The sequence below is a fragment of the Rhinolophus sinicus genome, linkage group LG11 (assembly GCF_036562045.2).
Source record: "Rhinolophus sinicus isolate RSC01 linkage group LG11, ASM3656204v1, whole genome shotgun sequence".
NCBI classification, from domain to species: domain Eukaryota; kingdom Metazoa; phylum Chordata; class Mammalia; order Chiroptera; family Rhinolophidae; genus Rhinolophus; species Rhinolophus sinicus.
In genome coordinates, this window is record NC_133760.1 from 4,834,094 (window position 1) to 4,852,475 (window position 18,382).

Sequence of the window (18,382 nt, forward strand, 5' to 3'; positions counted from 1 at the left end):
GGGTGATGGAAAGGACAATGGAGGGGAGGAGATGGGTGAGAAAAAAACAAGAGAATGTTCTTAGGACTTAGCCAAGTTCTGGTAGTATTAAGAGAAAGGGAAAAGTGCTTAGTTCCAGGCAGGTTGGGCACCTGGGTCCTTGCAGTGTTGAGGATGTGAAGAAGGGATTAAGTTATGAGAAGAGTGGGTTAATCCAGTTGGGGCCATATTTCTCAAACACCTTTGTGGTTTTTGCCTCTCTCAGTCTGAATCAATCTCTCTCTCTCTCTCTCTCTCTCCCCACCCCCCCTCTCGCTCTCTCTCTCTGTTTCTCCTCCTGGATCTTTCTGTGTCTCTATCTCCCTCTGTCTTTAATTTCTTTCCTTTTCCCCACCTCACTCCCATCCTGTCTGCTTACGTGGCTTCTTCCCTCTGAGTCTTGGTTCTTTCTCCCACCTCTAGCCTGATTTCTGAGTGGTCCTCATGTACATTGGTCAGTCCCAGCTCACCACAGCTTCATTCCAGATAAACTTGCTTCTACTCCAGGACCCCACCTTAGCAATCTTCCTCCTCTTCCTCTTCCTCCTGCAGGCCACAGAATATCCTGTATCCAGAGGTCATGGGGAATGAGGGCTCCCCTCTCTGGAGACCCCACATCCCAGCCCCTCTCCCCCATTCATTCAAGCCCATACCCAGCAGGCAGCCAGCTCAATATGACAAGGGGTCCCCCTGCACTGCCTCCCTTCTCAGTGCCTCCAGTCAAGCCTCAGGGCTTCTCCCGCTCCCTGTGACATTTCTCAACCCGGATTAATCATCTCACTTTAGCAATCTTCCTCCTCTTCCTCTTCCTCCTCCAGGCCACAGAATATCCTGTATCCAGAGGTCATGGGGAATGAGGGCTCCCCCTCTGTGGAGACCCCACATCTCAGCCCCTCTCCCCCTTTCATTTAAGCCCATACCCAGCAGGCAGCCAGCTCAATCTGACAGGGGATCCCCCTGTACTGCCTCCCTTCTCAGTGCCTCCAGTCAAGGCCTCAGGGCTTCTCCCTCCCCCTGTGACATTTCTCAACCTGGATTAATCACAGGGGTGGCCCCAGGGAGGAGGAAGGAGATGGCATGGCTTACCATAAAGAAGCACAGATGCCAGAGCCAGGCTCCAGGACCCAGGCACCCAGAGGTGATGAAGCTGGGATTCATCTGTGGTCTTCTTTCTCTCCTGGCAGGTGAGGCTCCTGCCACCCATCCGTACCCTTGCATGGCCCCAGCCGCCCCTCCACATTGCCCGTCGCACCCCCAGACTTCTACTCCTACCCTCTAGGCATCTCAGCATCTCTCCCCAGCCCTCCCACCTTGCTCTTCATTGACCTCTCTGCCTCCAACCTGCCCCCAGGGAATAGCTGGGCAGACACCAGAGCCATCGGGGCTCAGGAATGCCAGCCCAACTCGCAGCCTTGGCAGGCCGGCCTCTTCTACCACACTCGCCTCTTCTGCGGAGCGTCCCTCATCAGTGACCGATGGCTACTCACAGCTGCCCACTGCCAAAAGCGGTGAGTGACCACTCTGGGGAGGGGACTGGGGTTAAGGAAAGGGTGCGGAGGGCAAGGGCCTCTGGTAGAGGAGGGAGGGAATATGTAAGCAGGAAGGACTGAGCCTCTATTTCAATAGTTTCTAAAAGTTCAAAACTCTTAGAATTACAAAGAGTCAACTCTAAGATTCTAAGAATCTAAGATTTGAAATTTACTCTCTTAGAATCCTAGATTCTAACCCAGAGAAATCTAGAATCACAGACTTCTAAAATCTTGGATCCAAAAGATTCTACATTAGCCTCAGAGAATTCTAGGATCCATAGATTCAGAAACTACTAGAATCTTAGAAGACCAGAGCAGCACTGTCCGATGGAACTATAACCTCAGCCACATGTGTAAGTTTGACTATTCTAGTAAACATGTTAAAAAAGTAAAAACAAAGAAATGAGAACATTTTAATAGATTTAATTTAATATACTTACAATAATATTATTTCAACCTGTAATCAATGTTTAAATACCTACGAATAACATAGTTTACTCTCTTTTGTGTAAGCCTTTGAAATCGGATATGTATTTTACACACAGGACACACTTCAATTTGGACGAGTCCCATTTCAAGTGCTTACTAATTGGACAGGACCGCACTGTACTGGAGTCTTGGATTCAGAATATTCTGGCTATAGGTTCATTGAGTATATATGCTCACAGTCCTGGAATCTTTGATTCACAGTATCCTAGAATACTGTGTTTTCAGAATTCTAGAATCTGAAACCAAGGAAATTCTAGAAGCTTATATTCATAAATGTCTAGAATCTGGTGGATTTAATACCCAGAATGTTGTCATTCCAGATTCTTAAAATCCCCAAATGTTTAATTCAGAGAATTCTAGTGTCTCAAACTATTTGAATCCTAGATTCTTAAATTTTCAAAATAATAGATTTATAGAATCCTAGAATGTGTGGCATTCTACACTTCCTTTCCCAGAGTATTAGAATTCTAGGCTCTTTAAGTCCTAGATTTAATTCAGATAATTTTAAAATCCTAGAATTTTTGATCCAGAGAAATCTAGAACATTAAAATCTTGGATTCATAACATTCTAGAACTCAAGTCTCATAGAATCCTAGAATCGTGGATTCCTAGCGTATTAGAATTCTAGAGTACCAGAATCTTAGATTCTGAACATTCTAATAGAATCCTAGAATCTATCTGATGCAGAAATCCTTTCTACATATGTCTGGAAAGGGGCTGTTCATCCTGTTTTGATACTCTTTCCAGGCATGAAGCTCAGGTGCTGGTACAGGATGCTCTGTGGAAATTTCCCATCATGCATTGCTCCATGATGGGGCCTCTTTTTAGCTCAGGTCTTTATATCAGGCTAGGAGAACAGTGTTCAGATTTCATCCAAAGACAAAGAAGGAGAAAAGCAGAGGTAGGGAAGTAGAAGAGATTCGGGGGCAGGGATGAGTTGGGGTTGGGGAGGCTGGTTTCCCAGACACAGAGCCAAGGCAGAGGTGACAGAGAGGCACAGAGATAGAACTAACACTTCATACTGCTCCAACCCTGAGTTCTCTGGTCCCTAATGCTAGAAATCAGAGGCTGGAGGCGAGGTGGGGGCGTGGACATGTAGACCCCCAAAGCGTCCCCAGCTGTCCAGGGCATGGACCCAGAGCAGAAAAACTGGACTAGAACTGCAGTGAGAGGGCTTGAGGTTAGAGCTCAGGAAGAAATGTGTTGATGGGTAAGGGATACGACAGACAGGAAAAACTTGAGGACACAGACGACCCCCAACTTAGGGAATTTTCCATATCCCATCCCCCTCCATACATACACACTAGGACATACACAGAGCCACTCCCCCACAGAAGCTACCAGACCTGTGGGAGCAGGAGGTGGGGCTGTTGTGTTGTAGGTGGAGCCCCCCTACAGGGTTCCAGGGTACCCAGGTCACCACCAAGGCTCCAAGTGGGGCAAGTAGGAAGGTGGTTCACTTGGCATGGACTTAGGGAAGGGTGTAAGCTTTTGGGGGAGCACTACAAAAGCAGAGGTGAAGAGATGGAGTGGGGAGCAGAGGCCCACAGGGGGTGTGTGCCTTGCTTAAAATCACACAGCCCTCTTGGGTCATACATAGATGATGGGGGCCAAGAGAGGATAAATGGCTCGTGGAGAGTCACATAGTACCCTGGTGGACACTCAGCTTGACCTATGAGGCCTGTCCCAGCAGGTATCTGTGGGTCCGCCTTGGGGAACACCACCTCTGGAAATGGGAGGGTCCAGAGCAGCTGATCCGGGTCACGGACTTCTTCCCCCACCCTGGGTTCAACAAAGACCTCAGCGCCCAAGACCACAATGATGACATCATGCTGATCCGTCTGCCCAGGCAGACATACCTAGGACCCGCTGTGCAGCCCCTCAACCTCAGCCAGACCTGCGTTTCCCCAGGCACCCAGTGCCTCATCTCTGGCTGGGGGGCCGTGTCCAGCCCCAAGGGTACAGCCTTGCCCATGACACACTCCCTAAGTCTCATGCAGAGGATCTAAATCCTCCCTCTTTGTCTCTGCCTTTTCATCTCTGTCATCTATCTGTCTGTCTATCTATCTACCCACCCACATATTCTATCAAATCTAAGATGCTATATATTGTAAGATGCATCATTATTTCACAACCCACTGTGAATGGGGGCAAAAGGTCTCATTGATACTGGTGTGGCACCATTTACTGGAAGACACATTCTGATTTCAGGGATGTTTAAATGTTAAAATATATGCATCTTAAAATCGAAATAAGGCCCAGGTCTCTCAGAGTCACAAATCAACAGCCTATTACCCAAATTTGGCTTCCCACATAAGTACTGCTTTTCAAAATCTGTGGGGGGAAAAAAAAGTCTGTATTTGTTGCTGCCAACATCTAAAACCTGGGAGTTTTTACATAAAAGTCAAGTTTCTGGATTTGCTTGAAAAACTCCAGGAACTGACAACGCTGGGCCCACATTACCAAAATAGCCACCATTGTTGGGTAGAGGCAGTGGAAGTCACCCTCTGCAGACAAGACGAGTACAGTTCATCCCACTGGCTGTGGTCCCCCTGCACAGTCCCCTCCTCCCACGTCTATTTACCCATCAAGACCCTGGAAGCATCTGAGTTTGAATCCGTACATTATATACATGGACATATGTATATCTGTATCCATATCTCTCTCTATATGTTGTATCTCCTTTTAGCTTTACCTAGTATCTCTAAATCTTTATTTGTGTCTCTATCAATAACCATCTCCCTAGAAATTAATCTCCTTTCCTTTACCCCCCTGCCTTCTCACTGTATATCACAGGGCCTGTTTCTCCCTATTTCTTCATGGCCTCTGAGAATCTCTTTCCCCTTAAGAGGTCTCTCTCTCTCTCCATGGTCTCATTTTTCTGTGTAAATTAAATATGTATCTCTTCTTGCCTCTTGGTTCTCTGCATCCTCTCTCTCTCCCCCCCCGCCCTCCTTCTCCATGTACATCTGTTTCTCTTTCACACTATGATTTTCTCTCTTTGTCACTATCTCTTGTTTCTATCTTGGGGAATCTTATGCTGTGGCTCCATGGATCCTCCTTAAGAAAGTGGGGGGTGCTGCTGAGTGTGATAGGGACAGCTGCTCATCCTCTATGACCTCCTTCCTCAACAGTGCAGTACCCACTCACGCTGCAATGTGCCAACATCAGCATCCTGGATTCTAAACTCTGCCATCGGGCATATCCAGGCCACATCTCCAAAAGGATGCTCTGTGCCGGCTTGTGGGAGGGGGGCCGGGGCTCCTGCCAGGTGAGATCTACTCTGAGGGGGAGGAGGATGGGATTCTTGGGTCCTGGGAGAGAAGGGACTTGGAATCCCAGACTTCCTAAATCAAAGCAAGGAGGGAGCTGGGACAGCTGGGTCCTGGGGGAGGATGGGGCAAGGTACAGGATTGCCGGATCTAAAGAAGGAGGGGACTAGGAGTCCAGACTCTAAGTCCTGGGGGAAGAGAATGCTGGCGCCCAGAATTCTAGGTCCAGGGGCGAGGTGGAGACTATGACTTTTTACTCCTGGGTCTGAGGGAGGAGGGACTGGAGACCTGGACTCCAGTGTTGGGGGAGTTAGAAACTAGGGGTCCCTGGGAGGGAGGACGTGATCTGTATAATGTCATGAATAGTCCAGCCTAATAGTTTCTCTGTTTTCCTCCCACACACAGGGTGACTCTGGAGGCCCCCTAGTTTGCCACGGGACCCTGGCGGGTGTGGTGTCTGGGGGAGCAGAACCCTGCTCCAGACCTCAGCGCCCCGCTGTCTATACTAGCGTATGCCACTACGTGGACTGGATCAGGAAGACAATGGATGACAACTGAGCCCTCATGCCTTGGAGCCCTCTGCCTTGGACGACCAAGAGAGGAGGGTGGGCACAGGGCAGGGGGGAACTGCAGGTCTCCAGCCTCAATGGATTCCAGCCGTGGCCTCAGCTGTCCTGGAGAAGCCTTCTGGATTTTAGGCTCCAACCCCTTCGGAATGGAGCAGGGAGGCACCTCCACCCAAGTAGCCAGGTCTCTATGACGTCACCAAGAACTGTTACCACCTCAGGTGGAACAGCATCACCTGGTGGCTCGGCCCTAGGTAGGAACTTTGGCCAATGAGACTTCCCCTGTGGACTCCGCCCTGTGTGGCCCCGCCCCTCCGGCAGAGATCCCGCCCCCGTGACGTCAGGGGCGCGATGGCTTCTCCCACTGGAATGCAGGCAGGGTCTGGCTTCGCCCCTCATGGCGGATCCAGGGTTTGAAACCTGGGGGTACCTGTCTGGGAGAAATTGAGGGGAGGGTCTCGCTCTCTTCAGATCCAATGGATGAGTTTACAATAAATGAGCGGAGCTGTGCCCTCCTTCTGCCTCCTTTGTGGGATGGAGGAAGGGCAACAGGTGGGTCGTGGAGGGTAGAGAACGGCCACAGCGTTACCGTTTCCCTTGAGCCCTTAGTCTGTCCTGCCTGAAGTCTGTCTCCATCAGCCCTATTGCATCAAGCATACTGGATTCTGCTCGGGCTGGTCCTGTCGCCCCCAGGAAAAGGGGAAACCAGGTCACGGTGCCTCCCAAACCTGCCTTCCCAGATCCCGGACCTCTCAAAGGAGAGAGGACCAGATCGATCCGCCCTCAGATGTCAGAACCAAGAACACTTGTCTTTCTTCCATTCGGGGTTACTCGTAGCAGCCCCCTCCACCGTCAGACCCAGGAGTCCAGGCCCCCAGCCCTCCTCCACCAGACCCAGAAGTCCAGGCCCAGAGTCCTCTTCTCAGACCCAGGAGCCCAGGCCCCCAGCCCCTCCTCCCTCAGACCCAGGAGTCCAGGTCCCCAGCCCCTCCTCCCTCAGACCCAGGAGCCTAGGACCCCAGCCCTCCTCCCTCAGACCCGGGAGTCCAGGCCCCCAGCCCCTCCTCCCTCAGACCCAGAAGTCCAGGTCCCCAGCCCCCACCTCCCTCAGACCCAGGAGTCCAGGCCCCCAGCCCCTCCTCCCTCAGACCCGGGAGCCCAGTTCCCCAGCCCCTCCTCCCTCAGACCCAGGAGTCCAGGCCCCCAGCCCCTCCTCCCTCAGACCCAGGAGTCCAGGCCCCCAGCCCCTCCTCCCTCAGACCCGGGAGTCCAGGCCCCCAGCCCCTCCTCCCTCAGACCCGGGAGTCCAGGCCCCCAGCCCCTCCTCCCTCAGACCCGGGAGTCCAGGCCCCCAGCCCCTCCTCCCTCAGACCCGGGAGTCCAGGCCCCCAGCTCCTCCTCCCTCAGACCCAGGAGTCCAGGCCCAGAGTCCTCCTCTCAGACCCAGGAGTCCAGGCCCCCAACCCCCTCCTTCCTCAGACCCAGAAGTCCTGGCTCCCAGGTCCTGCCTCCCCCAGACCCAGATGTCTGGGCCCCCAGTCCTTTCTGTTTCAGACCCAGGAGTCACAGCAGTGAGTTCCTCTCCCAGGCCTCGGGGAGCACGCGATTCCAGGCCCTCCTTCCTAAGATTTTCCTTTCAGGCTCTAAGCCCCTCCCTCCTCACTCAGATAATGGGATGCTCTGACAGCTCCGGAGCGGGAGGAGGCGGAGCAGGAGGCGGGGATTCCTAGTTAAAAGGTTCCAGAATCCTGTACCAGGCAGAAAGCTCAAGAACTGGGGCCTCTTCCTCTGGGTCCCAATCAGTCAGTGACCCCGCCCCCGGACTCTGGCCTCGGGGCCCCTCCTACTTCGGGCCCAGGACTCCAACCTCAGATCCCTTCCTCCTTCAAGACCTGGAAATCTGAGCTTCCTCTGCCTTAAAATTCAGGAGTTGTCTGGGACCCTTAATTCCCTCCTCGCTGGGAACGTAAGAATCCAGCCCCCACAGCGCCCTCTATCTTCAGACCCAAGAATCTAGGTCCCAGCCCCTTCCTCCTGCAGGACCCTGAAGAGCAGCTCATGCTCTGCTCCCTCCCCAATCTCAAGATCCCACTAGAATTTTGGGCTCCTCCCTCCTCATCTCTCAGCCCTGCGCTCTCCCTCCCACAGACTCCACCATGGGACGCCCACCACCTGCCGCAATGTGGACCTGGATGTTCCTGCTCTTGCTGTTGAAAGCCTGCACAGGTGAGGAGGTGTTATATGTGAGCCTATGGGCATGCTATAGTGGCTCTGTGGGGGCCAGTGGTGGGGTATGGGGGGGGTGAGCATGGGATCGCTTGTGGGGGGCTTCTATGGGCTTGCTTTCCTGGTGGCAGTGGAGGCATCGCACTCCAGGCAGCAGGGAGGAGTGTTGAGTTTGCATGAACGCACCAAGTCTGTGGGGCTGCTCGCTGAGGAACGCAGGTACACACAGCAGCGTTAGGGGAGTGTGAATGCAACTGGGAGCATGTGCAAGCATGTTCGGGTGTGTGACTCTGTGTGATGACTCATGGGCTTCAGTGAGTGTCGTGTATATCCGTGTGGTGGCAAGTACAAGCCAGGGGCCCCACATGTGAGGGTGTGTGGCAGGCGGAGAACGTGGGGTGTGTCCTTTGAACCCACAGTGGTTTTCCTGCCACCCTCCCTCCCACACTGCCCCAGGAGTGGCAATCCAACCCTCTCCCTTCGGCTGCAGGACACTGGAGGGCACAGAAGCCCAAGGTGCTAGGGGGCCAAGAGTGCAAGGCCCATTCGCAGCCTTGGCAGACGGCCTTGTTCCAGGGCGTCCAGCTGCTATGTGGGGGTGTCCTCATAGATGACAGCTGGGTCCTCACAGCAGCCCACTGTAAAAAACCGTGAGTGGATGCCTGGAGCAGAGATGGGCTGGGCCTGGAGAAAGAGAAGGTTGGGGACGGGGCCTCTGGGAGAGGAAGTCTGAGAGAAGACGGACTGAGGGGCCTGGACTCCTAGATCTGAGGGAGGAGGGGGCTGGGGGCCTGGACCCTGGGATATGAAAGGGCTGGGGTTTCTGACTCCTGCCTGGGTCCCAAACTACCCCCCATAATTTCAGGAAGTACACAGTACGCCTGGGAGATCACAGCCTGCAGAAAAATGATGGGACAGAGCAAGAAAAGGCTGTGGGTCAGTCCATCCCACACCCCTGCTACAACAGCAACGGCACTGGCAACAACCATGATCTAATGCTCATTCAACTACGTGACCCTGCGTCCCTAGGGTCCGATGTGAAGCCCATCAACCTGACGGAGCGCTGCCCTGAAGTTGGCCAGAAGTGCACCATCTCGGGGTGGGGCACTGTTACCAGTCCCCAAGGTACTGTGAGTGAGAGGGGGAGCTGGTTGGCCTGGTGGACCTCAAGCCATTGGCAAAGCTTTACCCCTAGAAGGAGATAAAGAAGGGAAAGTGACTGTGAGGTTGAGATTCACACGTGGCCCACGTGAGACACCTTGAAGGCCAGAGTATTAACATAGAAGTGGTGGAGAAAGGAAACAAACTAACGCATTGTTAAGGAGGGCTCACAAATATGGATGGGTGAATGAACGCATCCCTCCTTTATGGTGGAGAGTACCATATTATGAGACCTTTTGTTGTACAGGATTTTATGTAATCTCATTAGCAGACTTGAGATACACAGGATCCATAGTGGTCCAAGAAAGCAGAATTCTAAGCACCTTCCTCCTCTTGAACTCAAGATTCCTGACCCCAGCCCATGAGGTTCCTCCCTCAAGCCCATGAGTCCAGGCCCTTCTTTCTCTAGGACCCAAGTCTAGGTCACCAGCTCACTCCTCATTCTGGACTGAAAACTCTGGACCTCCATTAAGCTCCTCCTTTTGGGACACTGGAGTCTAGGTAGCCCTCACCCTGTTTCATAGTGAAGAAATTGGGGCTCAGCTCAGAGAGGCCATGTGACTCACCAGGAAGCAAGAAATCCAGGACTCAGGTCCCTGCCCGTCTGACTCTCACTTCTAGGGAGACAGTGGGACAACGTGGAAACCCACCTGCTCATGGGTCAGGCAGATCCATGCAAACCATGGCTCTGTCCCCTTTCTCTGGGCAAGTCCTTTCCCATCTCTCAGCCTCACTTTCCCCATCTGCAAAACAGGGATAACTAAACAATAGATTTTAAAGCTCCATAAGGGCTCAACTCATACCATGTTTCCTCAAAAATAAGACCTGGCCGAACCATCAGCTCTAATGCGTCTTTTGGAGCAAAAATTAATATAAGACCCGGTCTTGTTTTACTATAATAAGACCGGGTCTTTAATATAATATAACATAACATAAAATAATATAATATAATACTGGGTCTTATATTAATTTTTGTTTCAAAAGACGCATTAGAGCTAATGGTTCGGCCAGGTCTTATTTTCAGGGAAACACAGTATCTTTTCTTCACTGTGTGTTTCTAGTGCTCAGGATGGTGCTCAATAAATATTTGTTGAATGTTTACATGGATGAGTGGATGATGGAATGAATGAATGTACCCCTCCTTCCAAAAGCTGTTGTGACGATTAAATGAGATGTGAGCACAGCGCTCTGGCACAAAGGAGTGCTGTACTGTATGAGTCTCTATCCTTATGGAGTCGCATTCCAAGTGGGGGGAATAGACAATGAACAAATATATATAAAATGAAATATGAAGAAAAGTGCTATAATGAAATATGGAGCGTAAGTGGATAGGGAGTGATAGAGGGGTGGTGTTTTATTAGAATGGTCAGGGAGGACTTCTAGGAGGAGGTGACATTTGGCAGAAGTAGGATTTAGCTGAGATTGAGAACCTGGTGGTCTGGGAAGATTGGGGAGAGACGGTCACGGTTGTCATAAGCAGGCACCTCCAAGTCTTCCAGTCCCCTGATCCTTATTTTGAAAATGACTCAGAGCAAGAAACAAAAGGTAGGGTCCAATGTTCCCACTCCAACTGGAGAAAAGGAAAAGCAGGTGCCGTGTCTTTGTTTAATGTGGTGAGAAGTGAGGTGCCCCGTAAAATGTGTCAGAAAACTCAGCTATGGATGCACAGAAGGGAGGTGAGGTCCAGACAGGGATGGAGGAAAAGGTTTGTTCTCTCTGGGAACTAAAAGCTGCTGCCTTCCTCAGAGAATTTTCCGGATACTCTCAACTGTGCAGAAGTAGAAATATTTCCCCAGAAGGTGTGTGAGGATGCCTACCCTCAGAAAGTCACAGAGGGTATGATCTGTGCAGGCGACAGCAATGGGGCTGACTCATGCCAGGTGAGTGACTTCTGAAGTAACCAATCTGAAACCTCTTTCTTCCCTCCTCTTTTACCCCATGTAGAAACTGGAGCCTTAGCAATGGGCTGACCCCAAAGGGTTAGCACCCAGAGAGGTCACCCCTATCGCTACAGAGGGAGAAGATTCAGTGAAAGCCACACTCTCCCTGCAGGTCACACAGCACAGGGATCAGGAGCATTGAATTGTCACAGTCATTTTCCTGGGAACCCTTGTCTGCAGAGTGTGGTTCAGGGAGGGGAAGAAGCTAAAAGGGGTGAGAGAAGATGTCCATGAAGGAGAGAGTCAGAGGCTAGAGGGTATGCAACCTCCCTGCTTCCTTTCTCAGGATTAGCCCCTGATATTGTGCTGACTCTGCCACGGACCAGGTAATCAGCCACTTTTGCTTGGTACCTGACTGGGTTCCCGAACACAGCTGCCTTCTCCTCTGAGTGGTTCCTTGGGGAGCAATGCTCTCTTCCCAAGTGGCCAAGGAATGGCACCACTGACGTCAGTGCTTCCTCAGTGACTCCGCATCCTCAAAATGACAAATCTTGAGATTTGGCACAGATATAGCACTCTCTTTCCCACTGGCTGCAACTCCAGTCCTCAGGACTCTCCCTGACTTTCTCCCCTTCATGGAAGCCCCAGCCACCTCAGGAACTATTGGTCCCTGAAGACAATGCTCCAACACTTTCTTCCCCATTGGCCAGGAATGTAGTCATTTCCATCGGTGGTCCTGCCATGAGATCCGAAATCCAATCTCTCTGGATGGTTCGCAGATATTGGTCTCTTCCCACAGAGCCATTGTTGTGTGTGTGTGTGTGTGTGTGTGTGTGTGTGTGTGTGTCCACAAGAACCCTGCTCCTTTCTCCTGTTTGGTAACTGGATTCAATGATCTCTTCCGGGAGGCCATGAAGGAAGAGACACCAGCTCAGTCTCCCCACCCCCGCTTCTGTCTTCTCTCTGGATTTGACACTTGAGGACATTCTCTTCTCTCATTGGTTGGGATTTCCCTCAGACGTTCTGCCTGTGTCCCTGGACATGGAAGGCTTCACCCCTCTCTCAAGCTCTCTCTCACCCTAGCCAATTGTTGGTCCCAGGGGACAATGATCTTATTCCCAGTGTCTAGAGTCGACCAATCATGGTAGAGAACTGGTACTAAATGCTGGGTACAGGAGGGCATCTTAGGTGATACTCATCTCCTACTCCCCTCTCCAGGGCGATTCCGGAGGCCCACTGGTGTGTGGTGGCGTCCTCCAGGGTATCACATCCTGGGGATCGGAACCCTGTGGGCAACCCCAGAGACCTGGCATCTACACCAACCTCTGCCGCTACCTGGACTGGATTAAGAAGACGATAAGCAGCCGGAGCTGATTGATTCTAGGATCAGCTCTGGGGCCCCTTCAATAAATTCGATAAAATGGCCTGGCTCCTTGCCTGTCTGTGCTTTGGCCCTGCTGGGAGGGGTGGAAGGACAGGGTCTGTGTCCTGGAGGGAGTCTTGACAGGAAACCTAGAGAGACCAGGATCCACATGGCCACTCTGCCATCACCAAGGCCTGAAGGGATCCCCTTTTTCCTGAAAGGACTTGGAGGAATGGGAGGTTAATTTCAGGGCAGGGAAGACTTGTAAGAGTTTTCTAATACCCAGTGAGCTGTCCTGTGAAAGACACGCTCGAAAGCGTCTTTGTTTGCTTTTCCTGAGCAGCTAACGTGTTTTTAAGCAGTGAGGGGAGATTCGCCTCCCCCACTGTTAAAATTGTGAGATATGCAGAGAAGGGTGCAGGAAATACATACACAGCTCAAATATGCACTCATGCACACTTTTGACACCACCATCCTGGTGAAAAAGTAGAACATTGACAGCCCCCAAATGTCTCAGACAGTTCTGTTTTTCTCAAGAGAAATGTCAGTCTTTCTCACAGCTTAGAGCTGTAAGGAGGTGACTGCTGTGGTAGAAAAAAGTGAAGGACGTCATTGCTGGTGTCCAAATTGAAGTGTGGACAAAAGGACATTTGGGGCAGTTTTCATTAGAGCAAAGGCTTAATGGAAGTTGTCTTGGGAAAGATGTGTGTGGAGTGGGTAGTTGTTATACGGACATAAATAAACTGCAACAAGATAGGCACTGGCTCCCCTCTATGTCTATGTCATGTCTCTTCCAGTGTGCCATGGCTGTCTTGCTACCAACCAGCTAACTCATCTGCTTGACTCTGTAACTCCTTCCTCTACTTTAGCTTCTGCATTGTCAGAGTGTCAGCTCCCTCATGCCTTCCTCCTCTCTACTTCACAACCTTTGAATTTCACCTTTAAGGACTACAACCAACTGCTCCACTCTCCCAGGGTTTCTCAGATCAGAGTCTCATGAAGAAAAATTCAATTGGTCCAGATCAACTTTTCTCCTTCAGCCACATCATAGGCCACTGAATGGCCAATGGTTTGACTGCATTCTGGTCAGGTGACCAGAATCTAATCAGTGGCTGTTTGGAGTCATGTGATGTGACCTATAGCCACCCAGGGCTGTGGACCGGGCGGTTCTCCATGAGGGGTGCAGATGTGTGAGATGCCTGCATACCTCAGCCTCCCTGATCCTTCACGGAAGTCCCCCAATACCAGAAATCCTGAGGAAATCTTTCATGCCTGACGCTAAACTCCTAGTGTCAGGGATGTGTTTCTGCTATCCAAGGGTCATCTCAACCTAAAGAATCATCACATGATTTTTATGATGGAAAATGTATTATTCCATACAATAGAATAATATGATGAAACTTCATACATTACCATCCAACTTAAGAATGAAAAATGCAAAACCAATTCATGTTTCACTCATACTCCCACATATTTCCGTAACACTGGAATAATTTGAAGCCAATCTTGGCCATCATTTTCTTCTTGAATATTTCAGAATGTATTTCTGAAACAGGACTTGGCAAGCCAGGGCTGGTAGGCCAAATTTCAAGAGCTAAAAATAATTTTTAGTATTTGTTTTGATGACAGAGAACCCAAACTCAGAACCTTCGTTAAGCAAAATATTACCCCCCCAAAAAAGTGATTCTTCTCATTAAAAGACCCCAAAAATAAAATAAAATAAAATAAAAGACCTATATGATAAAAATTGTACTAAATGATTACTAATATATTTTGAGATATGTCACTTAAAAATGTAAGGAAATTTATTTTCTCTTCTGTTTTGTGAAGTACCTACATAGTGTCCTTGGTTTTGTCTCTTGATCCACAACCTTCAAATATTTACTATCTTGCCCTTATGACAAAAGTTTGGCAACCCCTTCTCTAAAATAATGATGGTTTTTAAACATAACCAGTTAATATTATCACACCATACAGAGTTAATAATAATTCCTTCATATCAGCCAATATCCAGGTGATATTTAAATGTCCCTAAGGACAGATAAACCAGACAGGACTTAAAGATTGATTTCTGGTATTAAGGAGGTGGGTGACTGAGGTCAAGGAGGAAAAGGAACTTGTCCAAAGTCTATCAGGAATTAAAGAATAGAATTGTGGGCTGTGCAGGCTGGCAGAGCATCAGAGCACCAGGCACGGACAAAAGCTGCAACGAGCTACGCAGATAAGGAGCTTATTTCTGCCTTAGTCAGGGAACTTTTGGATACCAAGTGTCAGAGCCCCAGTTCAAACTGGCTTAAGAATAAGAGGATATATATAAAAAAAAAAAAATAAGAGGGTATTGGTTCACTTAGGTGGCTAAGAAAGCTGTGGGAATGGCTGCGATGTCAGAGGAAGAGACATGGGTGCCAGAGTTTCAAGTTCTTGAAATGGTGACTTAAGCCACTCAGCTCTCTTTCTGTCTCTCTGGGACACTTTCCTTCTCTGTCATTCTGACTGCCTCTCTCTGTCTCTGTTTCTGTCTCCCACATGTGTGACCTGTTTCCCATATCTTGTCTCTTTCCTTCTCCTGTGGATCTCATTTGAGCCTGTGTAGACATGGAGGCAACTTAGCAGCTACAGACAGGCCCAATTAAGCAAACCAAACAGAAACAAAGATCTCTTTTCTGCTGGCATCTTATATCAGCCCCAGGGAAGAACTCTGATTGGTCCAGCTTGACCAGAGCCCACCCCTTGGATCAGTCAGTATTTCTAGGAAGGAAGCAGTGCTCCTGTTGGATTAGCCTGGGTCATGCCTCCATCCCAGTGGGTTGGAGGTGTGGAGAAGTATGTTTGACAGTTTCGCCAGAACGATATGAGGGGACCGCTTCCCAAAAGACGTGGGAAGCTGCTCTTGAAGGAGGGGTAAGTGAATCCAGGAAGTCAGAAACAATTGGCCTTCAGAACCCAAGGGGCTGAAGGAGGAAGTTCCAGGCCCACAGTGTCCAGGATCCCCCAGGGCAAGGCACAGCTGGCATGACAGTGCTCAAGTGAGATAATGAGCAAGATGAGTCATCAGGCAAAGGTTCAGGACATACTCATAGCCCTGAAGGTGAGGGAGGCACGAGGCGGTGTGTTGGGGTGGGATTTAGGAACAGGTGCTGGGACCAAACCCAAGGGCACAGGAGGGCTGGGATCCAGTGCTCTCGCCAACGTGGAGGCATGCGTCCTTAATAGACCCATGAGGCTCTGCATCTGTTTTCCACCATAGGAGACTCCGAGGGTTTGTCAGGGTGTCCCAGGGAAATTTCCTCAGAGTATGGGTTTGTGCAATGGTGGTACCACAAGAATCCCCAGCGTTCGAATTCTGCCGCTCCTGACTCCTGAGCTGAATGACTTTGTTCAAGTTACCTAACCGCCTACAATCCTCCCTTTTCTCATCTATAGAAACAGGGAACACAATCCTGGCTTGGACCTGTGTAGGCAGAGCGACCAGGTCTGAGCAGTGCCCGACACGTCACACAGTGGGTAGGGCAAGAAGTAGGAGCTTCCTCATTCCCTGGATGGTGGGGGAAGGCAGCTAACGTGGATTCAGTGCCTACAGAGCCCTGAATTCATTCCTCTTTCAGCATTTTACTTCATCCTCCCATTCGCCTTGAGAGGCAGGTTTGGGAATGTAACTTGAATATATTTAGTCAATATATGGGATCGACGTTAGTATGTTGTTAGTTGGTAGACTTTATTTTAGAATTTTGGTGAAAGGAATAGTCACAGTTATGTGTAGAGCTGATGAAGGGGTGGGAGAGAAAAATTGGACATGGAAATGAGGAAGGGATTGCAGGTAAAATTGGGTTGGGAATGAGAAGAAGGCTGGGGTTGGGGTCAGAGTGTTAGGATTGATGTCAGATGTGACTTGGGGATGGGTTCATGGGTAGGATTTCAATGTGAAATTCCTGGAAAATGACAGAGATGGAGACTAAAGTCTGAGTTGTGAGTTGGGTCCGATTTGAGACTGAGGCTATGGTGACATCTAGTGTTTGGGCCAAGGATGAGTTTACCTTACAGTTAGAGGTTCAGGGTTCAAATCAAGAGACCGGATTAAGGCTGAGTGAAGTGTAAATTGTAGCTTGAGTTGATATTTGGAGTCAAGAGCTTGGTCCAGAAGTAAGTACCATGTTGAGGTGTAAATTGGAGATAATCAAAGATAAACCAATACTGAGGGTTAGGATTATGTAAAACTTCAGGTTTCAGGTTAATACTTGGGCTTGTGTTACAGCATAGGGGATATAGCGAACAATATTGTAATAACTATGTACAGTGCCAAGTGGGTACTAGACTAATTGGGGTGATAACTTCGTAAATTATATAAATGTCTAACCACTATGTTACACACCTGAAGCTAATATAAAATAGCATTAAATGTCAACTGTTACTGAAAGAAAAGAAAAAAAGACTGTGGTTGTGTTGACATTGATGTTGAGAGTTGTGCCAAAATAAAGACTGGAGTTAGAATTATGCTGGAAATCAGGAACTGAAGTCTTTCTCCCTCCCTCGTTAGTGCTTTATGATACCTGACCATGCCTTCTCGGTGAACGGCACCACGTCCATCAACAAGAAACCTTGAAGTCCTAACGTCTCCAAGTCTTTCACCACAACCTCCATTCAATCTATTACCATGACCTGTTGATTTTCTCTCCTAAATGCATTTTGAATCCGTCACCTTTTCCTCCTCCCAAAGGGCCTTATCCAAGTCACCATCCTCTCCCATTTGGACACCACCAATGGCCTCCTCATGTCTCAACAAATCCTTCAAATCCAAACTGATATTTTGAAACATGCAAATCTTGTTATTTCACTTCCCTGACTAATGTCCAAGTGGTTCTCCATTGTCCACACAATAAAGTCAAACTCACCATGACCTGCAAGGTCCTTCATTGTCTGTTTCCCACCAACCTTTCTTCCCTGAGTTCCATCTGTACTCCCCTTCCATCGCAGGCCCTTTGCACAGGCTGTTTTCTGTACATGATACCCTCTCCAGGCCCCTTCCATTTTCTTCTAGTTCACGCTTCCTGTTCTTTCCAGTCAGCTTATTGTCACTTCCGGAGTCCAAACTGCCTGGAAGTGCTTTCATAACTGCACCTTTACTTCAGAGCACACATTGTAGTTGCAATTTTTTATTTGTTTATCAATGATTGATTATTTTTTTCTTTTACATTTGACTATCAGTTTCTTAAAGAAAAGGACTCTGTCCAGGCTTGCGCACCACTGTATCCTCAGCACCGAGCCCAGCCTGGCATGTAACTGGTGCTCAGTATGTATTTCTTTTTCTTTTTTTTTCTATTGGGGAAGGGGAACAGAACTTTACTGGGGAATAGTCTGTACTTCTGGGACTTTTCCAAGTCAAGCTGTTGTCTTTTCAATCTTAGCTGTGGAGGGCACAGCTCAGCTCCATGTCTAGTTGCCCTTGTTAGTTGCAGGGGGCACAGCCCACCATCCCTTGCAGGAGTCGAGGAGTCAAATCGGCAGCCTTGTGGTTGAGAGCCTGCGCTCCAAGCAACTGAGCCATCTGGCACTGGCCCATCTGGGAATCGAACTGGCAGCCTTCGGCCTTAGGAGCACGGAGGTTCAACTGCCTGAGCCACAGGTCCGGCCCTCAGTATGTGTTTCTTAAGTGTTGGGTCTGAGAGAGGATGTGGGAGGAGGGCTGAAAAAGGAGGTAGCACTGGAGGAAGGGTTGGGTGTGTTGGTTGATGTAGTTTCCAGATACAGATTCAAGTTAGGATTGGATTTGGATTCATGGTTTGGGATCAGATTTGGAATCTGACTTGAGATTTGGGCTCAAGGTTGATGTCTTCATAAGAAAGATTTTGGCTGTGGGAATCAAAAAATCTCCAGACCAGAG

The 18,382-nt window shown here is 49.5% G+C and overlaps 2 protein-coding genes across 3 annotated transcripts; both read left to right on the forward strand.

Moving 5' to 3' along the window:
* The first annotated feature begins 1,069 nt into the window (after window positions 1-1,069).
* KLK9 (kallikrein related peptidase 9) lies at window positions 1,070-6,323 on the forward strand. The gene is made up of 5 exons (XM_019719673.2): window positions 1,070-1,202; window positions 1,370-1,526; window positions 3,730-3,995; window positions 5,171-5,307; window positions 5,714-6,323. Exons 1-5 carry the CDS (start codon window positions 1,091-1,093, stop codon window positions 5,864-5,866), a joined length of 825 nt encoding a protein of 274 aa, XP_019575232.2. The 5' UTR covers window positions 1,070-1,090; the 3' UTR covers window positions 5,867-6,323.
* A 1,296-nt stretch (window positions 6,324-7,619) lies between these two features.
* On the forward strand, window positions 7,620-12,565 carry KLK8 (kallikrein related peptidase 8). Of its 2 annotated transcripts, XM_019719670.2 has the most exons (6): window positions 7,620-7,840; window positions 8,023-8,100; window positions 8,591-8,750; window positions 8,966-9,225; window positions 11,008-11,141; window positions 12,360-12,565. In XM_019719670.2, the coding sequence occupies exons 2-6, from the start codon at window positions 8,031-8,033 to the stop codon at window positions 12,513-12,515; spliced, it is 780 nt and encodes a 259-aa protein (XP_019575229.1). In that variant the 5' UTR covers window positions 7,620-7,840; window positions 8,023-8,030; the 3' UTR covers window positions 12,516-12,565. The 2 variants fall into 2 exon arrangements, with proteins under 2 accessions (XP_019575229.1, XP_074171683.1); XM_074315582.1 differs by lacking the exon at window positions 8,591-8,750 and having other exon boundaries at window positions 7,780-7,840.
* The last annotated feature ends 5,817 nt before the right edge of the window (window positions 12,566-18,382 follow it).